The 25,313-nt window shown below is 39.1% G+C and overlaps 1 protein-coding gene across 1 annotated transcript in view; it reads left to right on the plus strand.

Annotated features, from left to right (window-relative positions):
- Positions 1 to 25,313, plus strand: part of CTNNA2 (catenin alpha 2) — a 418,638-nt gene that overhangs the window by 298,647 nt on the left and 94,678 nt on the right. Inside the window, 2 exon segments of the mRNA XM_030948202.1 lie at positions 1,379 to 1,459; positions 19,082 to 19,234. Of these exon segments, the coding sequence (XP_030804062.1) occupies positions 1,379 to 1,459; positions 19,082 to 19,234 (234 nt within the window).

Consider the following 25,313-nt stretch of genomic DNA (forward strand, 5'->3'; position numbering starts at 1 on the left):
GCTCAGGCTAAAGAAATGTGGTTCTTCAGCTGGGGACCAGAAGAACTCAGTCAAAGGATGAACGCAAGAAAAGTGAGATAAAAATATCAGCGGGTGACACAGATGCCTCCTCTTGTGTGATAGCAAATGCTTTCTCTCCCTGTTTTCTGGTGTCAATTTGTGTGATTAACTCCAGAATTTGTAATGGATCCTTTTTAGAAAGCTAAGAGGTAAATTTATGTTTTGTATTAAATTCTGGTGGCACTTGATATTGTTATGTTTGAATTTCTAAATAAAAGAAAGGGGATGGGTTTTTCAGATTTTTAAATGATCATAAAAGCTTTGGCCTCATGTCATAATTAGAATTACAGGCAGTAACAGAAAGCAGGCGTTCTCTGGAATGAATGCCTAAAGCAAAGACTGGAACAGAGGCCTCTTGCCAATGCAGGGCTGATAACTGTGCTGTACATGTGAGAGGGTATCATTGAAAGGGTGTCTTTAATCCCCACCCCACCCCAAAAGTGACTTCTCAATAGCTCCGAGAAACGTGTGCTATTAGGCTCAGCTGGAGAGAGAAAATCGCTCTTAATCATATGCAAGGAACAATTCTAAATAGAAGCATTTGAAAACAGCCTTGGGAAGGAAAGAGTATTGCCAGGAAGAATGGAAGATCATTTTGATTCTTGATGAAAAGCTTTCAAACAGAGTTCAATGTGCAAAAGATGTGACAAATCTTTAGAGAAGTAGTTTTCTTTTAAGAGAAAGGTAATACAGCTAACAAAGTCACTTAATGCTTTTTGTGCCATTGAACCTGAAAACCATATTTTCCCCCCATTGGTTATGAGACACAAAAGGCTTTTTTCCCCCTTTTTAATCTTCGTGAGGAGTTTTGCTTTGAGACTTCCTGCAGGAAAGTGTTTTAAGTGGAATTCTTCTTTATACTGAACCTAATGTCTGCCAATATGATTCCTGTTACAGGCGTAGGGACCATTTTCCTTCTGTCCTCAAGCTGTGTTGCTGCTTATTATCATGTTTAACATTCCCAGTGCTTGGCAGGATGGAGATTAGAAACTCTTAATATTCATTTTATAGTGAAAGGTCTTGCCAGATTTTTTTGAGTATTAGCTATAATATATGCACATAATTTATTGGTGGAAAAGTTCTGAACTCTCCGGTGAGTCACCTTAATCTTTGTTCTTATCACTTTAGGATTGTTCTAAAATAATCTTCTGTGCCTCCTGCACATAAACACGTTTAAACATTACTTTGCAAATAACAACTTGATGGTAGCAAACAAAAAAGCTGCAATAATTTCCTTTGATGAATCCTTATCATTTTTTTTAAGTTTATATTGCCTAGAGGATTTTTCTCTAACTCTAAAATTTTGTGGTTTTTACAGACTGGAAGGAAGGAGAAGGGAGACCCACTCAACATTGCCATTGACAAGATGACCAAGAAAACACGAGACCTTCGGAGACAGGTGAGCCCTGCTTTTGATAATATTTCTTGATTTTCCAAGGAAATCATTGCTTTCCAACTTCACGCTGGCTTCTCCACATGAGGAGGTGTAAAGAATTGATGTCCTCATATAGATATGGCCCTACATTGCACATGACATTAAGCAAAGTAGCAACATTTCCTGTGACAAAAAAAAGGGAGAAGGAAATGCATTCCAAGTGCAAGCCCAAATGGTCTTTCCATGTGGGAGGGGAGGCAGATTGTCCAGACCTTCCCTGCCTTGGCAGCTCAAAAACCCAGTCATAAAAACACTGGCATATGTGCTTATTTGTGTTTTATTTGAATACTCTCACTGGAGTAACAGGAAAGATGAGCAGAATATGAAAAATTGTAAGAGTAAAATATATTCAAAGAGAACTTCCAAGGTACTGTAGTAAATAAAGATCCTGTGAAGATACAGAAAGTCATAATAACAATTTTTCCAGAGAGGTGGATGTCCCATTCCTGTAAACACTCAAAGCCAGATTGGGTCTGAGCAACCTGATCTTATTGAGGATGGCCCTGCCCATGGCACAGGGAAATAAACCAGGTGACCTTTAAATGCCCCTTCTAGCCCTGAACTATCCTATGATTTTATGAATAACAGCAAAACCTAGTTTAAACCATACATTTTGGCTTTCTTCTATTACATTTATCATTGTGTTTTGTGATAAGATAGAAAGGTTACTTCGGAAAGCTTGAGATGGAAAAGTGAAATGAGATTGGCAACCAAAAGAGTCAGGTTTCTCTTTACATTCAAGTTAAAGCAGGACAGATTGCCTCTTTTTAGCTCTTTTTTTCTCCCTTGGAGAATGACCCCAGTTCTGCATTTTTTGTACAAATTTAATAACAATAATAATAGTAATAATAAAAAATTCTACCTGGCCTCATTGAAAATTATCCCAAATCCAGAAAACTGCCAAACCAAGTAAAGATTTAAATGTATCTTCACCTATTTGCAGCATGATAATTTTGGAGAGAGTGGCCCCTGTAGGCATTTTGAAATCAGTGCTCTGCACTGCTAAAGCTCAGCTGATTTCAGCTCCTCCTTCCTAACCTTTAGCAGACGTGTTTGAAGATCATCTTCTCAGAGCTTCTTTTGCCAAATAACAAACCCATTGCAGTGGACCTACGGACAATATGAGTCACTGAGTCTCCTATATAAAGCCTGGCATCACATCTGCTGCTCAGCTAATGACAGAAGAGAGATCTTTGCTGTTCTGACCTCCAAATTTGTGGGATCCTCATCTCTGCAGTGGAGCTGGGACCATGTGTTGCCTCCCACCTCTGTTCTCACTGCTTCAAGGAAGTAGCAGGCTAACACATGAGTGAGTTCTGTGTGAGGCTCTCAGCAGTTGCCTGAATTACTCATCCCTAAAGCCAAATTTACTCTGAAACGTGATGTAAAAATGGCACCTGTCTTAATAAGCTGTGTGCTTCTCATGTGTATTCACCCTCGTGCAATGTTCAGCCTCAGAGAGGTTGGAATTCTGGATGTGGGAAGTCATGCACAGATATTGTATTTTCCTGCTTGGAGATGAGGCTTTTAGTACAGTTTCTGATATTTATGGAAGTTAATCACGTAGGTATAATGTTTATTAAATTGTGGCAGTTGCTAGTAAACTAATCAAGATTAAATCATAATTGTGCTGGCTTTTGCACAAACATAGAGGAAGATGGAGTCTGCTTTCAACAAAGTGCATTCTGACCGTAAATCATGATCCTTCAGAATCATGATCAATGTTCTGCTTCATCACATGAATATAATCAGCAGAGTACCTGTGTATGGCTGCCCAGACCTGCCTGTGCACTCCCTGCTGAATTCCAGAATGTGAGGGTGTCACTGAAGGCTTGGCTTGATGGCTGGGGAGACAGGCCTGAAGATTTAGAAGAAATGAGCTGCAGTGGAGGTTACAGTGTCCCACTATTTCAGTCTTTCAACCAACTTTGAATATCATCATGCCTTTTGTCTTAATGAATCCATTTTAAAACTTGCTTTTCAGACTTTGGATGTTTAAAGTTAACCGATAAAACTAGATAACCTGTGACGGTATTCACAGGGGTCTTAGGATGAGGAAAAAGAAGAGGATCTGACTCAGTTTCAGAAGGCTTGATTTATTATTTTATGATATATATTATATTAAAACTGTACTAAAAGAATAGAAGAAAGGATTTCATCAGAAGGCTAGCTAAGAATAGAAAATGAATGATAGCAAAAGCTTCTGTCTCGGACTGTGATTGGCCATTAATCAGAAACAACCACATGAGACCAATCACAGATGCACCTGTTGCATTCCACAGCAGCAGATAACCATTGTTTACATTTTGTTCCTGAGGCCTCTCAGCTTCTCAGGAGGAAAAAATCCTAAGGAAAGGCTTTTTCAGAAAATATCATGGCAACAATAACCTACAAGAGGCGTTCTGGTGATGGAAAATACAAATATAGTTAAATAGATAGATTTTTTTTTTCCCAACTGGTAGTCAGGCTCCCTTGCAAGTCTTCAGTATTCACCCATCTGAGACTGATTTTTCATTTTCTCCCCAGGTCACTTAGCTCTTTATTTGGGAGATTTGATTTCATTATCTGCATAACATGCAGACATGGGAAATGATTGTGGATGGAACACACAGTGCTAAAATTCTGCCTCACAATTCACAGTCACTTCAATATTTCTTATTCTGATGGAATTACATCTTTTAAACTTATCATTTAAACTCTCCTGGGAATCGGGAAACTATTATAGAGATCTAATTATATGTCTTACATTAGCTTGATGTTCTTACTGGCAGTTTATAGTAAGACATATAGTCAGACTGAGCAGTTTCTTGGAAGCAGACACACCTTGCCAGCCCATGGCTTACTGCTGCCATTCCTTACTGGATTTTCATGAAATCACAGCGTGGTTTGGCTTGGAAGAGACCCTAATACCCATCTCTATCCAACACCCTGCCATGAGCAGGGACACCTTCCATTAACCCAGGATGTCCAAGCCCCATCCAGCCTGGCCTTGGATGCTTCCAGGGATCCAGGAGCACCCACAGCTTCCGTGGGCATCTTGTGCCAGGGCCTCCCCACTCTCACAGGGGAAGAATTTCATCCTAAAATCTAACCCAGGCTCCTCAGTGCAATTTAAACAAGGAGCTAGTGGAGAAGGTCCAGCAGAGGCCACAAAGATGATGAAGGGTCTGGAGCATCCCCCTTATGAGGAGATACTGTAGAAGTTGGGCTTGTTTTGTCTGGAAAAGAGAATAAGAGGGATCTCATCAATCCATATAAATATTTCTGAGGCAAGGGTCACAGAGTGGTGCCAGACTTCTTTTAGCAGTGCCCAATGACAGGACAAGGACTAAAGGCCACAAACTAAAACACAAGAAACTTCACCTCAACATGAGGAAGAATTTCTTTATGCTGAGGGTGGCAGAGCACTGGAACAGCTGCCCAGGGAGGCCCTGGAGTCTCCCTCTCTTGGCACATTCCAAACCCACCTGGACACATTCCTGTGTCACCCGTTCCAGGTGACTCTGCCTTGACAGGGGGTTGGACTGGATAATCTCCAGAGGTCCCTTCCAACCCTAAAATTTCTGTGATTCTGTAACACTGCCCTCTGGGAGTGTAAAGCCATTTACAAATGTCAAAGTCCTGTCACTCCATGCCCTTTCCACAAGTCCCTGTCCAGCTCTCTTGTAGCACCTTTAGGCACTGGAAGGTGCTAGAAGGTCTGAAGCCTTCTCTTCCCCAGGCTGAATCAGCCTTTCATTTTGAACAAGCTGAAGAAAGAGCTGGATCTGATAAAAAGTTGTGCCAATTGGAAAGATTGGAGATCTCTTTTCCCCCTGGTATGCAAGCCTGTCGTTAAAAAAATGAGACAAAACCCAAAAGGTAACAAAGGCATGTGGCACAGCAAGCCAGGCCAGCAGCAGGTGCTGGTTGATTCCAATCCTTTTGGAATCCTTTTGGAATTGCAATTCTTTTTCCAATCCTTTTGTTAGTATTTCCTCCATAGGAGAAAAGAGAAACACCAACCCGAGAGTTCAAATGCTACAGGTAACCCCAAAGCAGCGGGCACACCTGACATTAGAACCTTGCAGCTCTGGGGTGACACTGAGAGAGGCGGGAAGGACACTGGAGGCACAGCTCAGAGCAGCAGCTGCTGCTGTGCTGTCACCACCACTGCTGTCCCACCTGCTGGCCCTGCTGCCACCCCTGGTGGCTGAGCTGCTTCATTCTGCACCAGCCACTCGAGGTGGAATAACCAAAATAATTTCTTTTGCCTTAAATAGCACCCATCTGTGCTGCCATTACAGCAGCCTGCCTAGATTATTCCATTTTTTGTCCATTCAAGGCTTCCTGTGCCTCCAAGTGGAAGGAATTGGGCAGAAATAAGATTTCTTTTTCACCACCAATCCTCAATTTATACTGGAAATTATACTCTCATAGAGCTGTTAAGGAGAATTCATCCAACTCCTACAGACTGAGGTTTATGTTCTTACTAAAGCTGCTTAGAATTACTGCATGAAATAAATTCTCCACAGAAAATTATCATTTTCTCATTTTCTTAAAAACTGGAAAGTGTCCAGAAATTATCCAGAAATTGTTGTGTTTTTTTTTAAGAAGCCTGAGAGCTTTGAAAAGTCTAGTGTGGATTTTTCCAGTAGTTTCCCATTTTCATTTTGAAAATTATTAATTTATTTTTAGCCTAGCATTGCAAATACAAATATTTACCTATAAATAAATATTAAAAATTAAACCCTCATTTTTACAATGGCCAAGGAGATTTTCCTTTGTTTCAAAGAATTTTGCTAGGTTTTTAAATGTTCATATTTCATCTGAAAGTAGAAAAAAATTAAAAAACAAAAAGTACTGTATTCTTTTTAATGTTAGATTTCTGCTTCTCCTTGCAATTTTAGGCAACAAAACTTCATTAAAACATATGTATTAATAGGAACTGTGCAGTATAAAGTCCTGAAATATCTACATTACCAGTTGCATTTTGATAAATACTTTTGAGCATTTAGTCTGACATCCTGAGCTTTCACTTTAATGGAATGGATGCCTAATAGAAATTAATCTTACTTTTAGATATCTAAGTTTCTGTGTGCAGTATCAAAAATGCATTTTTTTGCCGCCTGATTATCGTTTTGTGGCCTTTGTGTGTTGTTGGGTAAAATCCAGCTCAAGTTTTTGGACAGGTGCGCAAAAAGCAGAGAAATACCAACATTCTTTTAGTAGCTACATACAGGTAGTAGCTAAGGTGGTGATTTTGAATGTGGAAAAAAGAATTTTTCACACCACTGTCTGAGGCAAAACATTCCACTTTAGCAGTTCTTTTGTCAAAAATGTCCTCTTCTCAAATTGTCTTTTCCAGACAGTATCCTACAAACCTCTGAGGTATCCATGTTGTGAGACACAGGGCTGAAAACCAAAATAGTGAACACCTGAATTAATGAAATTCTGCTTTCTCTAGCATTGCACTGCCTGCTTAGGGCTTTCTACAGCAATAATCTCAGGTCCTTGATTCTCATGTTTCCTCTCATCTTCTCACCCCCATCATTCTCCCTGCTCATTCCTCATCTGAGGCTGATTTGTGACTCCAGGTGAAATGCAGAGAGTGATGGGCTGCTTGTGGCTCCTGCCCAGCTGGTACCTGTGTGGGTACTCTGGCCAGCTGTGGGGATCGTCCCAGTTGTTGGTTTCTCTGGTCAGGATTGAAGGCATTTGAGACAGTAATTTGTGTTCAGACTCAAGTGTTTATTATTTATCATCAGTAAAACAGTCGCACTGCTGTGAGTTCTGCAGCTTTTCATTAGAAGCCACAAAATGGCCAACAATCTCTTGGTACAAGGCCTTTTAAGACTAAACTATCCAATTAAGAACTGACACCTGGATTATTTTCCCTTTTAACCCAATAACTGATCCCACAGAGCCACAGTGCTGACTCTTCTGCCCAATTACAAAATGCCACCCAAACCCATGGAGAAGAAGGAAGAAGAAGCATGAAGTAGAAACCCAGGACAACACCCTGTGCCCTCCATCTTGCTTCCATCCACAACACACTAAAATCCCAAAACCTCAATTTCTCACCAAGTGATACACCTACACTGCTCTCTATAATCTATTTCACAATTTTGTGGATTCCAGTCTATCTTGAAGTCTGGGAAAATTTCTCCATGAATGAGGGTCAGAGTCAGTGCTCCCCTGAGGGTCAGGGCACCCCAGAGCAGACAGAGAAATATTCCCAGTGCCCTGGGTTTCCACAGCAATCCAGCTTCTGACTTCACAAAACAAATTTCCCTCCACAGAGCACTGAATTGGATCGCTCTTCTCCTACCCAGACAATTTTCCATCAAACTCCAGCTATTCGCCATCCTTAAGATCTTTTCTCTCTGTCAGATGGTTTTAAAATTGGCCAACTGATTAATATGTGTTAGGAAAAAAAAAAAAGGCAGATTTTCTGTGATGAGCATCATTCCCTCAGAACACCAGTCCAGAATGTAAAGCCCAGAGTATGGTTCTGCTCTCCTCTCCTGTCTGCAACTGCACTAACATTGGTACTGTAAAACCATAGCAGATTTTATTAATAAATAAACCCTATTTGTTCATAGATAAACCCTTTATATGATTTCCACAGTGCCACAGAGCTTGTTTTCCTGTGTGATTTCCCACAAAAGCTTTTGGGTGTATCTGGGGTTTGTCCTTGTTCCTGGTGATTTAATGAGAGCTCCTTTGTAGGCTGAAAGTTGTAAGAGAGGTTTTTCCCAGATTTCTGATTTGGTTTAGATGAGTTTTCCCTCTTTCTAATGGGTTAGGATTTTGATTGCTTCTTTTCAGTGGCTGCTTTTTCCAACAGCCACTATCAGTGTCCTAGGAATGGGGACACACTTTGAGGTACTCAGGATCAGGTTTGGCCATTTAGGCATGAATTAATATTAATAGTGACCGTGCTGTGGTGTATTTCCACCAGGCACACACTCTGAAGAAGCCAAAATTAAAAAAAAAAATAAAATCCAGGTCATATTTGCCCGTTTTATTACTCTAATGAATTCTTTATGTATAATGCAGTAAGTACATCCTTTCACACGACCCTTATCTATATTTGATCAGTCATTTACATTCCCCTGTGTTAAGATGGGCTCTTGCAAATTCCTTTGTGAGACACTTGGTGGACTCTGGGCATGATTTTCATTAGCCTGTTATCAGCCATATTCTCTAACATCCCTCCCTTCCATCTACAATTATTATCTTACCTTTTAGTCCCAGAATATCCTGAGTTCGAAGGCACACACCATGATCATTGATAGTCCTGTTTAAGGAGCTGCATTGGGCTGCAAGTCAAGCTTGCAAAAACCTAAAGTTTGATGAGACAAATACCTCCTGTAATTTGTTTGTGCAAATTTGATAAAACAAAGACCTTGGGCACAACATCTTGATCATATTCAGTTTTCATCAACTTCATAGGTCTCTGAAAGGACTTGCAAGTTGCTGTCCTTTGTTTAACATGGGTTGCACCAGTTTGAACGAGATCCCAGGCTTCAGGATGTTCTCAGGCTTATTTATCATCTTCTCTGTTCCTTGAGCAGCAGTATCTCAGTTTGCTCTTTCTGTTACTCACTTCCACATAGATTAACTTCTATCACTGTTTATGAATGCTATTTAGGGTAAAAAAAAAAAAGTTTAGCACTTTGAAGCCTGCCAAAAATTGGTGTAGACTCTAGAAGGACTCTCAGAATAAAAAGCATGAATATTAACTCATGGAATTAGACTGATGGGACACCTAAAACTGAAAGAATGTGCTCTGTTGGAACAGATTTTTTCGCAGCTAGCCCATACAATGTCAATTATATTATGGATAGACTTATATAAGTTTTCAGTCTGTGGGCTTAAAACTCTCTACTCAAAAACATGCATTGGTTGCCTCTTTACAGAATGTAAATGCTTTGAGGAAAACACAGGCCTTCCTCCAAAAGAGGAAATCTTATCATCCTGTTATTGCAGCAAAGCTGTCTCGCACCCAGACCAGATGACTTCAAATGCTGTAAGAAGGGCCAGCAGCACCTAGAAATTAAATCTTAGTGCTCTAAATCATGGTTAACTGACTTAATTTTGTTGTTTATCCTCTCTTTACTGTGCTCTGTGAGGATAAGCAAGACTTACTGTCCAGTTTTAGAAGAATGATCTAAAGGTCAGAAAATAAATTTGCTTCTGAAGGTGAAGCTGCCTCAGTTGAGGTGTTTTGTGTCGTACCAGCATTAGGAGATTCACAGCATTTGAATATTAAGATATAAGGCCAAGGGAAGCATAAGGGCTCAAAAAGCAAAAAAAAATCTTCAGTGGAAAATAGTGAACCCAGTTCTAATCTTTAGTAGAAAACAGTGAACCCAATTCTAATCAGACTTAATATACATTAAATTTACAACTTACAAGTACAACAAAATCTTTGTTACAAATATTACAAACTTCTTTCAGCCCCCAAAGACAATGAAGAGCACATCCAAAGAAATAAAAAACTCCTAGTGAGGGAGCAGAGGGAAGAGGAAAGAGAGAACTCTGAACATTCACACCAGCTGATGTCAGTTATAGAAACCAGGTGGAGAGGTAAAGAAGTGGCTTTCCTTCAGCCTCCCTGGCAGTCACTGGAGAGTTCATCTCTGGAGGGTGACTTGGGGTTTCCAGCATGTGTCTTGTAGAAGCTCTTTATGCATAGGGAGCCATGAAAAATCTGACTTGTAATTAAGGCATCCTAAAGGTGGGTTTGTGTGAGGAGTGCTTTGGCTTTCCAGCTGTCCATAGAGCCAGTCAATAGTGCAGCAATCAGTGCATTTCTGGGAACTGTGTTCTCCTTCTCTGATGTGCCCTTTGTTGCAAACAAGAGGACATTGGGAAAGGTTATAAATCCTGAAGGGGGCTTTTTTTTTTTTTAATTCAAGATCTGTATAATTTAAATAAGGGAAGAAAACAGAGAATGAAATAGTCACAGACCTTCCCTAGCTCACATAACGCTGTGAGCGTTTGTAAGAGTTGATGCAGTGTTCTGAAAATGCAGAATTTCATGCAAGTGTGAAGTAGTAGCAGAATATCCAAGGAGGCTGTAACTTCAGAATTTAGTCTGGCAGGAATGTTTATTAAGATTTCTTTTGCAAAGGCAGAGTTGAAGCAAGGTCACACTTAACCAGATGATCCACAGGAGTCTGTGCTGTATTAACCAAGGAGGAGTTTTTGGCTGTTTCCAAGGGGAAATGCAGTGTTATTGCTGAGATTGCCCCATTCTGTTGCATGAAAATACATTTTGAAAAAATGCTGGCATTTTTTAAAGGGAGCCAGCCACAAATTAATCTAAACCTCTTTGAACCTGAGGCCACCTGTGGCATCAGCACTTGCTTGTGAGAAACCCAGCGCCTTTTCCTTGTAGCTCAATAGGTTTGATTTTCACCTGCAGTGACTCCAGTGCTCTTGAATATGGAAATGTGGAAGCTGGCTTCCCAAAAGCAGTCTATTAAATGCTAATACAGATTTATTTCTGTGCCAGGGCTACGTGTTTATGCCTTGTATTCTTTTAATAGCCATGCACTGCATTGTTTGTAGCTCTTTTCTAGGTTTGTAGTTGTTTTCTAGGTACAAAGGTGTTAGGCTGGACTCTGGTGTGATGCTGGCTTAGAAGGCAGAGGTAGCAATGCTCTACTTGATGAAGTCCTCTGCTCTTCCAGCTTCCACTGAATTTATGGCCCCAGAATTAGGGACACTCTGAATGTCACCAGCGTGGTCTGAATGAGCTGGGAGCTCCTGGCATGCTGATCAATACTTCCACTTTTTGTCTGCTCCCATTTGGTAGAATAATTGGTGTATTTACTTCAGGAAAGGACTTAGTAAAATTTTCAAACATCTGATCTAAAGAATTAAGGAAAATGCACTGTTATTTAAATTACAATCAATAAGGATTTTGATTTGAACTTCTTTGAACGCACATGTCTTTGTCTCCCTCAAAATGCGCTTCTAGGTGTTTATCACTGTGACATTGAGGTTTTTATGGTGCTCTGAAGTGCTCCAGAGGAAATGGAGAGTGCTTTAATACTGCTGATTTACTCTTTCAGGTCTGCAGTAATTTCCTTACTGCCTAATTATAGGGCTTGGTTTAATTTACTCTACACATAATGTTTACTGATGCACATATGGTGCCATATTTCAGGAAACTATGCCCATATCAGGTAGTTTTGGGTAAGGCTGCAGTGTGTAACAGTTCCATCAAACAAAGGAAATTTTGAGCTGCAACATAATATTCATGATGGATTATTTTTTTCCTGGCAAAAGCTTCAAAGTGGTAACCATGGCTGCTTTTGCTTTTTGAAATATTTTATATTTTTATTTTTTTTTATTTATTTTTTTGCTGGAGTCACTTTAAGTGAGCAGAGGGTTGGCCTTTCAAAGTGCCTTGAGAAGAATTAGGAGGCAAAAGTCAGTGACAGCTCTATTGCATTGGAAGAGATTACTGCACATAGTTTGTGTATTATTCCTCAGATACTGAGCCCTCGTAAAACCTCAGATATTCCAACAAATCTCTGTGTTTAGAGGATGCCTACCTCTCTAATCACTGCAGAGAAATAAGCATGGAGCTTTTTAAAATATTTTTTATAAAAACCACTTTAAATGTGGGAGGAGCTCAATGGAAATGTGTAATGTTGCTACATTTTAAATAAAAATACCCACAAACTAGACCAAAAAAAAAGGCAAAAAACCCACCAGAAATGTATTTCAAGTGACTTCTGTTGATAATAGCTTTACATAAAGAAGCTTTCACTGTTCTGTAGTATCATCTCAAGAATGACCTGTAGTCACATCAGCTAAAGGCACTTATAGAAGTTTGGGTTCATAAAAATAGCTGCAAATTTTGGTGCAGTAGCATGAGGTAGGGAGCACTATAAAACTTGGAGAAAAACATAATCCTTTTCCAAAGACTTCTCTAATTCCATCTTCCTAATGGCTTTTTGAGCAGTGGCAAAGTACATGGAGTTTAATTGCCAAATGGGATTTCAACATTACATTTGTTTCTTAATTGACATTAATTTTGTTCACTAACTCTATTTCTAAGCGTTATGAAATATCTTTAATATCATGTTCTACTTGTAATTAAGCAACCAGATACAAAAGGTTTGTTTGCAATTCTTACTGGGTAAAAATTACTGCAAAGGAGAAAAAAACAAAGTATAAGTGAAATGAGAAAAAAGACCAAAAAAAACCAACCAAGAACAAACCCCAGCCTGATCTCACTGCTGGAAGGGCTTTTTGAAAGGCATGGGTGATAATTGATAGTATCAGGTATCAATCATCTCTGTCCATAGGGCGGGATCCACTGGTGACTTTGAGTGACTCTTGGACAGGATGATGAGAAATCCATTTTTGCAGCACACAATCAATTTTGAATCTTGTTTCAGCCATTGTCTGGCACTTCAACAGACAGGTCTACCCAAGAGCTGTCATCAGCTTCCACTGGGCTCAGTCTCCAGCTCTTGGAGAAGCTGAAGACAATATTTACTATGCCAGGCTGTTCATGCAGCTGGATTAGGTGGCACTGCAAGTGTGCCACGTGTGACATTTATTGTATTAAACCTGTAAGGTTTATTGGATGTGACTGCTCACAGTGAGGATAACTTCATTAAGAGTTTTGGTAGAAAATTTCCTTCCCATCTTAACCGATTAGCTATTTCATCTCCCCAAACCAGCTTTTTCCCTTTTATTTTTTTACTATATTTGATTAAAAAAAACCCATAAAGCTCCAAAGCTCTACTTCATTTGAGTATCATTTCAACAGGGCTTGAGACAGTAAATGAAACTACACAATAGATTGTGCTTCTTAGTTTAATCTTTGCATTATTAATCCATTATCTCTATTCTTACTCATTATCCTCTTCTTTGTCCCACCTCTTTTACATCAGACCCTTTAGATTTGCATTTTTGGTGACATTTTTGACACTTTAGAATCTTCTTCAGTTTTCACAAGGTTATTTTTCAAAGTCTTATCCCTTTTTCTTTTCTGGCATAACGTATAGGGTTTTTCTTCCCTTCTTTGTTCCTACATGCAATTTCCTGTTCTGCAATTTCATCCTCCCACATTCACTTTATCACAATTCTACCCTCTCAGGTCATAGAGAATGCAAAAGTTAATCACTGTCTTTTCACTTCTGGGTTATTTTGACTTCCCTAATGCTTTTCACTGTCTGCTCAGTTCCTACCTGTATTTCTGGCTTTCCCACATTTTTGATTGGAATCTCTGTCCTGTCCTGTACCTGTTAATCCCCTGTATAATTCATTATTTTTAGAAATAAGAAATATTTAATAGAATCCCAACACTGCTATCAGACTTGGGTCATTTTTGTTCTATCCAGATATGAAAGACAGAGTTCATACCCTGATAATCCTCACATGTTTGGGGGTATGTGGTTATCATTCCCCCAAACATATGATTTTTTTCTCTGTTTTATGTAACTGCACTAATATTGCTAGCAAGCCTGAGGCTTGCCATCACTGAGAAATGTTTTTTTGAAAAGGCAGTATAAACTTTTTCTGTCATGAAAATTGATAAACCACCCACCTTGGGCCCCCGAAAAACCCAGCAAACAAACAAAAAAATTTAAATCAATGGGGATTAAGTACCTTAGCACTTGGTAACTGGGTTCTTCCATGCTTTGGGCCATGAACCGTTTTGAGGAATCCTTTGTAGTGGCCTGTGTCTAGGAGGAATGTTCTTTGTGTATGTTTCTTATACTCTTCCAAATTTTTGGTCAAAAATTGTCACTTCAACTCTCTTTCTGTTAGCAAATTGACCCCAAATCTTTTCCTGATCATGGCTAATTGTCAGTAGAGACAGGAAAGCTCACACATAGAAAAATATATTAAGAAGTTCAAACTAAAAGAGAGCAGGTTTAGATTAGATTTTAGGAAGAAATTGTTCCTTGTGAGGGAGGGGAGGCCCTGGCACAGGGTGCCCAGAGAAGCTGTGGCTGCTCCTGGATCCCTTGAAGTGTCCAAGGCCAGGCTGGACAAAGCTTGGAGCCACCTGGGATAGTGGAAGGTGTCCCTGCCTATGGCAGAGAAGTTGGAACTGGATGATCTTTAAGATCCAGGCCATTTCATTATTCTAATAAGTATTACCTATCTTTGTTACCTGTATTTTATTTATCTTTGTCTCAAATCTTACTTTTTTAATCTATTCCATAGATCTGTAGTTTGAGTATCCAAATGTGATACATGTTCTAAATATCAGTCGTTTTGCTGTTTCATCTACCAAGACATAACTGGTGGTGTTGCTGTCCCCATCCCCCAAGTTACCATTCTTCTGTCCCATCCTGTGTGACACACTCTGCAGAATTGACTGAGACTTTCTCTTTAGCACCAAACTGCAGCAGCTTCTAATGGTCACTGCCTTATCCTCCAGAACTCAATTTCACAGCATATTGGAGGTGACACACCTTTACTGCAGTGGAGAAGGCTTTATTTTCATCCCTTTCAACTGAATTAATGCCTGTTTGGGAGCTCTCTGCAGGTGCAAACTGGAGCTGGGTTGCAACACCCATTAAATGGAAAAATGGTGAATAAGGTGCTCCTTGGTAAACTTTTGTTACAGGCAGCTCTGCACTGCCAGGCTTTATAAAGTTTAACAATCTGTTGGAGTCATTAATCTCCTGCTGTGGCTTTACCTTCCAGTGGCAGGATTAGACATTTAATTCTCTACTAGACTGTAAGTAGCACTGAGACATTTTGGTTCTAAAATTGTTATATAGCGATGGAAAACATCGTTTTGGTGGGCATTTAACCTCTTTGAGCTCAATTATGGCTGTGAACTGACAATGATAAAACAGCCCTAAATAGTGCTTAGAACAGCAGAGCATGATGCTATCAAAAACAGCAACTTGACTGTGCACCATAAACTGATGGAATTGACTGAACTGGAAAGGCATAAAATCTGCCTGTGCACCATTCATGCCTTCAAAAATATTTCCAGGTCTTGATGTTTACCTTCTATATTTTTTGTTGGTGTGACAAATTTATTTATCTGTTAGCTTTATGTACATCAATAAAGTTTTCTCTCTGACAAAATAAATTAAGCAAGACCTTAATTTAACGTGCTCCCTCCTCTAATAAATGAAGTTTCACGTGGTGGAATTCGTGCTTTGAATTCATCTCTAAATTAAAAATCCTGTGGGGGGAAGAAACCTAAAGCGTTGTCTTACAAGTAATAGTGTGTGTCATAATATTTACATCAGAACTCAGCATAAATTAAGACATTGCAAAGGCATTTGTTAATACAGGTGCATGAGCAAAGCCCTGGTGCTGGTTTTGGAATAAAACATGACAGGCTTTTGCTGCTTTCAGATTCAAATCACAGCCTTCTCCCATTCCCTTCTGAACTGACATTAGCTGGATCAAACTGAAATCTCTGGGTGCACAAGCCATCACTTAGACTGGACTTTGTTGCAGTATGCACAGGAGCACACAAGATTGCTTTCCCAGTAGTTATTTACCGTGATGAATAGCCCTAATTGGATCAAATAGACTGGTAATGGTGAGCCAGTGCTTTTAAATGTCTTGTCTTGTGCCATTAATATTACCTTGTCATGTATCCATTTGAGCTCTTGGATGAATGTCTTGCCTTCATACTGCTGTCACATTTAACAAATGATTTTGTCAAGGTATTCTTTACAGCTTGTGGTGAAGGATGGCAAAATTTGTAGTCTCCTGCTTACATAAAACCTGTTAACTCTACCTTTCAACTTCAATGCAAGGACGTCCTAAAACTCACATAACAAACTCCTAAAGAAATTATAGTGCCTCTTTACAAGAGGGGCCAGAATTATTCTACTGACATCTATGATTAACACAGCAGAAGAAAAATAGAATGTATTAATTTTGTATTTATTAAACCTGTGACAGTCAGAATTCAGATTCTTGTTTTTCAGCTGCTGCAGATATGAACCTCAGAGTACAACACACAGTTACCATTAGAAACCAGATATCCATTTTATTCATTCTTTTGTTTCAGAAAGAGCTCTACTGTATATTTACTATGGTAAACCCCAAATTTCTGGTTAGCTGATGCTCTTGCTCTCCTTTTTACTGATTTCTGGTATATGGTTGTAAGCTGACGATATTTAACACTGATGAAAATAAGCTGCTTACTTGAACATCCTGAGACTGCTGTTACAATTCCATGGGGCATATTGTTATAACCTGATCCATAACAGCACATTACCTTGGATTAAAAATTGAATTCTTGTTCATTGAATAAATACAAGCCTTTGGAACAGATCCCTCCTTATAGCAGGACACAAATGGGGAAGTGTTGGTGCTCATTTAGCATTTAAAGTAAGGTTTTAGTGCAGTGGACAGTAGTTTTCACTGGCACGTACTGAACTTGAGCAAGTTGAATTTTTTAATGATCTTTCACTGAGAATGAGCTGGAAGCCACATTGGATTTTTAAAAGCTTGGTGTGTTCCCTTGGAAATGCTACCATTTGGTTTTTTTATACAACGGGCATCAAAGTCTGACTGTGGGTACACAAATCAGGCATCTGATCTGGAGTTTGCCAGCAAGCCCTGAGAAATGGATGTCTGCAGAGGAGAATTATGCAAATTTATGATGCACCTTCTCTGGCAGTATTTCTCCCTTAGTGCTGGCTATAGGTGCAACTACTGATTTCATAGGGCATCACAGAATATCCTCAGTTAGAAGGGACCCACAAGGATCATAGAGTCCAGCTCCTGGTTGTCCTGCACGCAGCAACCCCAAGAATCCCACCATGTGTCTGAATTCTTAAATTAAAATATTTTTATAAATACTGACTGGAAATCTATCAACCACAGAATGCAGGGTGCTGTGCTGCTGCACTATTCTCTGACACTGAGCTTCTTAGAACATATTTTCTTCTTTTTTCTTGCAATGTTTTGATGTATTTGGAACAATATTGTTATTTATATTGAGATGGTACCTATGAAAACTATTCATGGATCGGGGTCCCATTGTGTGAGATGCTGTGCAAATAGACCCAAAGCATGGTCTGAAAGAGCTTTTAATGTAAGAATAAAATAAGAGTCAGCAAGTGGAGAGCAGCAGATTGATGGGAGAAAAAAATAAAGAGTACAAGATGGAAATGTAATAGGTGGTAGCAAACACACACCAGCTTCCAAACTGTTGGCAGGTCTCTGATAGATGATTCTTTTCTTCTTTTTGTCTTCTTTCCTCCCCCTGTTTGTATGTGTTACTGAGTTAGCTATTCTGAGTGCCTTTAATCATTTTGAAAGGGAAAAAAACCTTTCCAGGTTGAATCTGGGTAGAATTAATTTTTAAGGAGAATTGAGAACTGCTTAATACGTTGACTGCTTCAGTTGTGATGGAAATAAAATGAATGCCTCCTACAAGCACATACATGCTATTTTGCTTTGCTTGTTTTTGCTGCACCACTCAGGGAATGAAGGAAAATATTCAAAGTTAGCTTTCTCCTTATTCAAATGGAGCTGAGAATTGCTGTCATCAAACAGCAAATGCATCTTGGATTGTGTATTTGCAATGTCTGACAATAGGCCAGTTTTCAGTGTGATTGGGTGTTTTGATGGCACCTTGTCTAGCTAAAGCTTTCTTGTCTGGGCTGCAGAATAGAGAAAATTACCTCTCTGGGTGCTTCATCTAACTAAAAATGCGTGATTTAAGGAGACTAATGGGTACCCAAGCCTCAAGGCTAAACAGCTCCTAGTTTGAGTCCACAGTTTTTCATTCTTAACAACCCCAAAGCTGGAGAAAACATTATCAAGATGTTTCTGATCCACACTCCCACAGAGCAATTAAGCTTCCAGGAAGAATTATTTAAGATTTCAGTCATTTTTCTGGCTATCTTTCAAATATAAGAGAAGTTTGACATTAATTAGTGGTCATTAGCGAGGTGGAAAAGAGGTTAGTGGCATTATTCTTACAGTAATATTGTTTCAAATAGATGTTTATATGGACTAACAGGTGGTAAATCTTCGGTAACTTGTAAGGTGTTTTTTTCTTCCTTTGGAATAAATTGGAATATGTTTTCTAATCTGCCTGGAAAATGCTAAAAAGTTTTTTTGTTTATACTTCTTGGAGCTATTCAAATGGGAATACAAAGCACAAGGCATCTGCTATACAAAATATTAATTATTGCATGGAATACTATTCACTGGAGGAATTAGAGAAGGCTTAGAAATATTCAGGCTAATATTTTTTAATGGTTGCTTGGAGTTAAGCTCCTTAATCCATATTTGCCTTTTTAGTGAGCTGAACTGTTTTTTCAAGTAGTGTGGAGCTTTCAATTCTCATCAATTTGCTGTGTCTTACATGAGTTATCACCATCATTCTGTACAGATCCATTCAGGCCAGTAGGATTAGGTGTATGTCAGCACAAATCCCAGGAGGGCTTTGCAGAGCCTGGGCCCTCAAGTTTTTAATTTTGCTTGCTGCAAATATTGAAGAAAAGAATGCAAAAAAATCCAAATTCCCACATAACGCCGCGAGACGACACATCAGTGCTTCACTATGAACAGTGGGGAGGTGTGCTGATAAATGTCCTTTACTTACTGCTCTGCTGTCCTTTGTCCCAGCTCCGGAAGGCAGTGATGGATCACATCTCAGACTCATTCCTGGAGACCAACGTGCCACTGCTGGTTCTCATCGAGGCCGCCAAAAGCGGCAACGAGAAGGAAGTGAAGGAATACGCTCAGGTCTTCCGTGAGCACGCCAACAAGTTAGTGGAGGTAAGTTCTTGGTGTCTTTGTGGTTTTGGCTGACCTCAAGATGTGTCAGAGAGGCTTTTTTCCCAGCCTGGCAACCAAGGAAGGAGTTAGGATTTTTTTTGGTTTTGGTTTTCAAGTGTGGTGGTGTTCACAGGGGTCCCAGAGCGAGGGAAGAGACGAGAATCTTGACTCCATGTTTCAAAAGGCTGATTTATTACTTTTTGATGTATATATATATTCCATTAAAATTATACTAAAAGAATAGAAGAAAGGATTTCATCAGAAGGCTTGAAAGGAATAGAAAAGAATGATAACAAAAGCTCGTGATTCTCAGAGAGTCCGAGCCAGCTGACTGTGATTGGCCATTAATTAGAAACAACCAACATGGAACAGTCAAAGATACACCACAGCAGCAGATAATTATTGTTTTTCTTTTCCTCTGAGGCTTCTCAGCTTCTCAGGAGAAAAAATCCTAGCAAAGGGATCTTTCAGAAAACATCATGGCTACATTCAAGGTTGTTTATTTTTCCGTTATCTGTAACATTTTTTCTCTGAGCTGCCGAGGTTTGTCTGGCAGGTCGGGCTGAGGTACTCTGACTGCCTTCAGAGGCGGTGTTATTTTTTGTACTAAAAACTACTTGTGTATTATTTACAATAATTTCTCAGTACCTATCACTTATGTTAGACGGTGTGTTCCTACTTTAAACTAATCTAAAAGTGCCACCATCACTTAGAAGATGGAGGCTAGGAAGAAGGAGAAAGAAGGACAAAACACGCCCAAATTCCTTTATCTTGGGACTTGGAGCCCCTATTCTAAAAACTGCAAAATTCTACTTTTCACCTTGTGACAAACTAACTATCATTCTATTTAAACTTTTGGGGCTTGTAATTCTTCACATAAGGTTGGTAATTCTTTTCTATGAGTCAAAATCAAAGTCGCAGGGGTTTTGGGCTCTGTGCCAAGGTCTCTGAGCCCCCTGGCAGGGGCTCGAGCCATCCAGGACAGCCAGAGGGATGTCCTAGGTTCCAACAGTAAGTGACCTTATTGACACAGCCAGATTTCCATCTGGCACCTCCAGGAGAGGCAGGAAAAGTTGCATACTGGGAGAAATGTTAGAGGTGCTGTTTCAGGAGTTTTGGTCAACTTTACGCCGGTGATGGCCCCGGAAATGTTTGGATGATGGGCAGAGGAACGTGCTGTGTTTTAGTGGCTCATTAAAGCAATTGAGCACGTTAGAAATGGTGTTTGCAGCAGTTTGTCAAAAGGCATGAGCAACAAGAATTAAATTTCAGTTCAGCTTCACTAACAGTACAATTGAGCTGAATGTCTATTAAGTAAAAAGCCAAATCAGTGCTTCGCAGTCTGGTCCTGGCCAAGGACTGCTCTAGACTTAATTATTTGTCAGTCTGAACTGAAATAGGGCAAAGGACCTACAGAGAAGGCACAGCCTTAAGAACACATATGGTCTCGAAAAGTCTGTAGTTCATATATAAATATATATATATATATTTATAGTACCTTCTCTTCCTGAAGAGACACTCTGTAAAGTCAACCAGTGATAATTACAAGTCTTCAGGGATGATATTGAAATAGCTTTATTGCACCATGAGGAGTATAAAGTATAATGATTGAAACCTTGGATACTCATGGAATGGACATCTAATAAAATTATGATAATGTTCATTTTGGTTTGCCCTCCAACAGGCCAAGAACTATGAGAAGTGCTTGTGTTTTCAAAGAAAAATATAACTCAGTGATTTGCTCCGTAACATTGTGTGGCATTTTTCTGCACTAACAATGTTTTGAAGGCTTTGTAGCCCCTTTGCAACATATTTCCTTGTCACACAATGTGCTGTTTAGCAAAGGGAAATGCAATTAGGGAAATGCAATTAGGGAACTACTGATCTGACAGGTATTGAACTATACCTCTGAATGTTTTCTGTCAAATCAGGACTCTTCCTAATTCTGTAGAGCCTGAGCTGAGGCAAAGAGTAAGGGTTCCTTGGTTAATATTGACTAAATCTGGATAGTTCCATGATAAAATAAGTGTCTGGATTTTTTTTACAGTGGGTGTGTGTTTTTGTGTTTTCAAATGTTCTGGAGCATCTTATTCTTGCCATGTACCAAACAGGGAGTCAAGGTACCTCATTCTGCCCTGGAAGTCAGGTGTTTGCTAAAGTACTTAACTTGTAGGTGCCTAAAGGAAGGTCTTGGGGGTCTGAAGTTTCTGTTTAATGCTGAATCCAGTAAGGTTTATTGCTGTTGTGTGCAAGAGGATCACAGGGCTGTCAGCAACCTTCCCTCCCAGCCCCTGTGTATATGCAAAGATTTATTGCTGCCTCCTTGTGACTGGAGCTGTGAGAAAGGAAATAGCTGGTAGGTGTATGAAGAGAGGAAAAATAAACCCCAAACAAATGGAAAACCCCTCCACAATGTTTGTTCATAGTTATATTATAGTGGCAGTGGAGTTGTAGGCTTATATGCAGTGAACATATGTGGGGTTAGTGTTATAGCAGTCACATCCTCCACAGATTTGCAGAAAAGTGTTGCAATGACAGGTCTAATAGCATTATTAAAAAAGTTAAAAATAGCTAAGTAGATATTTTAAAAATATTATAAGAAGTAATGGCATAAAAGGAGGAAAAATACCTTTTAGGGGTGTAGTTAAAAAAAAAAGCCAAAAACTCCCTGCCAGAAAAACCCACAGCTTTAATGGGAAGAAGAAAGAACTGTAATGCTGTTAAACTGTCAGAGGGAGAATTTAGGTTTATTCTTAGGAGGAAATTCTTTGCTGTGAGCATGGTGAGACACTGATGTCCCCAGAAAAGCTGCCCCATCCCTGGAAATGTCCAAGGCCAGGTTGGACAGGGCTTGGAGCAACCTGGGAGAGTGGAAGATGTCCAAGCCCATAGCAAGGTGTGGCATTGGATGGACTTAAAAATCCCTTCCAACCCCAGGGCATTCTGTGATTCTATGAAACAAGAAATAATGCACAGTTTCAATTATTTAGTCTTGGTTTTACAAGCCTAATATTACATTAGATTTGTATTTTAGACCAAATTGGAGGTTGGTTAATGATTTTTGACATGTGGTTAGCTTGTAGCCCACCAAAAAGCAACAATGTTGGTTTCAGTAGATGGTCTCGGGCTAATACCTAATATTTTTGTTCCATTTAGGTTGTTCCAGACTATTAGAAGCAGATTCTTAATTGAATCCTGTATATCTGTGACAGCTGGTACTGGCTTGTGGGTGCATTCTTACTTTTTTCCAAGGACGGGTTCTTTTAGGTGGATCTTGCCCTTTTAGTAGTAAGAACTATTTCTGGTTGCGGTAAAAAGCATCTTGAAGAAACAAATTTCTAGTGCAAGTGAAATTTTTAACCCCACGTTTCAAGTTCATCAGTCTGCAGAAGCAAATACGTATTTGGAATGTATTTATGTCCCTTTTATACTGGATTTTTGCACTTCAAATAGTTTCATCATTTTTACTTAGCGATGCACAATGGAATCCTAGCAGATGGACTTCTCTGGTTTTGTGGGTCAAGTATCTTGCAAATAGTTAAAGTGTGGTATAAAGATGAGCCATAATCAAGTGACTATGAAATGTAAGATGCTTTCCCAGGCACGGGGCCAGAATTGCTTGCTAAGATATGCAAACACAGCTCTGCTGAAATGCGTGGAGTTGCACTTGCTCATGGTAGGGGAATTTGGCACTGCCAGTTCAATACTGTGGAAGGTCTGTAGTATTAATCATTAATTTTGAAATCTGAATCTGAATTTTTTGGATGTCCTACCAAACTCAATATTCAGCCTGTCAAAAGGTCAGGAAAAAATAATACATGTTTTAATATTTCTTTACGTGAAACCTGCATTTTTCCGTCCTGAGGGAAGAAAAAATTGCACTTCTTGATATTTTTTGAATACAAATGGCAGAATTTTCTCTGCATAGCCAGTACATTTTTTAAAAATATATTTTGTCAGCTTGAGCCTTAAGGAGGTTAAGTTTCTTTTATAATCCATATTGCAGAATATTTATATATTCTTTCAAAAGCCATTTTCATTATATAATATTTTCCCTTCCCTACCTCTCACCATAACATTAATAGCAACAAAGATGGATTGATATTTTTCGAGATATTCACTGACAACTAGATTTGTCTATGGGTATGTTGGAAACACAGAGTGAGGTGTCACTTAACTATAATGTAAATCATACAAAATAAATCAAATTGTCAGACAGATTCTGGGGGTAAATCATAAGAATACAATAAAACAGAATTTAGATGGTACCACTCCAGGCTTGGATAGGTAACTCTTTTCTTTGCAATGTTTTTTCACAGCCATTTCTCAATTTTTTTTCTGCCTTCTGAAACTGAGGTTAGAGAAATGATGGTGCCTTTCCAGGTCATGATCTTTACATCATGAATTCCTTTATGTTTTTTAAGAAATTATTTCCAATGACTGAAAGTAAATTACTGAGTTGTAATGCCAGCTTCAGATGTGACCTTGGGAAGTCATTTAACTTTTCTACCCAAGCACCTTCATTAGTATCATAAGGTTAATGACAGATAATTCTAATACCTACCACACAAAGGCATCCGACTGATAAATCAGTTCAGATTTATTCAATGCATCTATCAAAGCACTATAAGGAGGCTAATTAATTAATTTTCATTGTTCTCTTTACTAGAGGTTCTTTGGTTTAACTGTTGGTCCCCTGGACTGCATCTTGAAAAATTAAATTATTAAATCTAACAGGTTTTCCTGGTAGATGAAATTCAGCATCCAGTAAACTCTTAAGAGCCATGGTAGCAGGTTGTTCAGTTGGAATTCAAATTATAGTGGAATGGATCAGACCTTCCATTCTCAAAAGGATGAGTGTAAGTCCAAGAGATTTCTACTAGTTGTTTCACTTAGGTAGTTTTAATATTTTTAGGGAAATGCTTCACCATTTTGGTGGTCAGTGAACATTTACAAGAGTTAAACTCAGTTGCTTTATTCTTATTTCCAACAAAACCTGAATGAAGGGGTGTTTTCTTCTTCAGTATGAACAGATGAAGCACTACATTTAAACACTTAAAAATCAACTTTTGAAAAGTCCCTTACCACTTTTGCATTAGTTGATTTTTTTATGAAGCATTTTGTGGCGCCCACATGGATCTATCAGTTTCACCTCATACAAAATTAAAAGAGTTCTGGAGATACAACAAATAATCAAAGTTGCCTTGTAAGAACACCTGGCCAATGGAAGAACTGAGTTAGGCAATGGTTTATGGTGATTTCAAGTGGATATGGTGAAAGCACATCAATAATATCATTGATGGGTGGTAATTTGTAGCAGATGAAATCTAACAGAACCTGGTTTTGGTTTGTAGTCTCTCTGTCTATTAAGTTTGCAGGAGCCTTTATTAATTTTCTCATTGTAATTGCCACTTTGAAGAGGATATTGGGGCTACTTTTGGGCAGTTAGGGGCTTGGAATTTTTAATTTTACAAAAAAAAAAAAAAGAAGAAGAAGAGAAGAGTTTGAACTTCTTTATGAGACACAATTCAGGCTACCTTTCATTTTCTAAGAGTTGTATTATTTGGAGCTCCCTAATTCAGACTGATTGGAATATTTCTCATCATAAAGGTGGAAGCAGGTTTGCATGCTGAAGACAGGAGGGGAGAAAAAATCTATTGTCAGTGTGCCCTGCACCCAAAACAAGCAGCTGGGCCTTCTCAGTGACCCCTTCTTAGCTTAATTGGTAATGAGAGAAAAGGGGAAAATTGTGAAAGATTTTACTCTGATGGTCAGCAATGGATTTAATCTCAATTTACATCAGCATTAACAGAACTAATATCCAAACCAGTATTTTTTTCTTTCCAGAAATAACTCTCAGAAAACCACAAAGAGTTTTTGCTTCATAAGAAATGCAAAACTAGACTTCCTCCTAGGGAGTGAAGATCATCTGTGGAACTCTGCAATGTACCTGAGGTCAATGCAGTGCTGGGAGTTCACCTTCCAGGAGGCACTGGTGGCCTTCATAAGGAATAGTGAAAGTGTTTTCTTTGTGCTTTTGTAAATACTGTATAAACTCATGTACTGACAGATTTTAATT

The sequence above is a fragment of the Camarhynchus parvulus genome, chromosome 4 (genome assembly GCF_901933205.1).
Source record: "Camarhynchus parvulus chromosome 4, STF_HiC, whole genome shotgun sequence".
In the NCBI taxonomy this organism is placed as follows: Eukaryota; Metazoa; Chordata; class Aves; order Passeriformes; family Thraupidae; genus Camarhynchus; species Camarhynchus parvulus.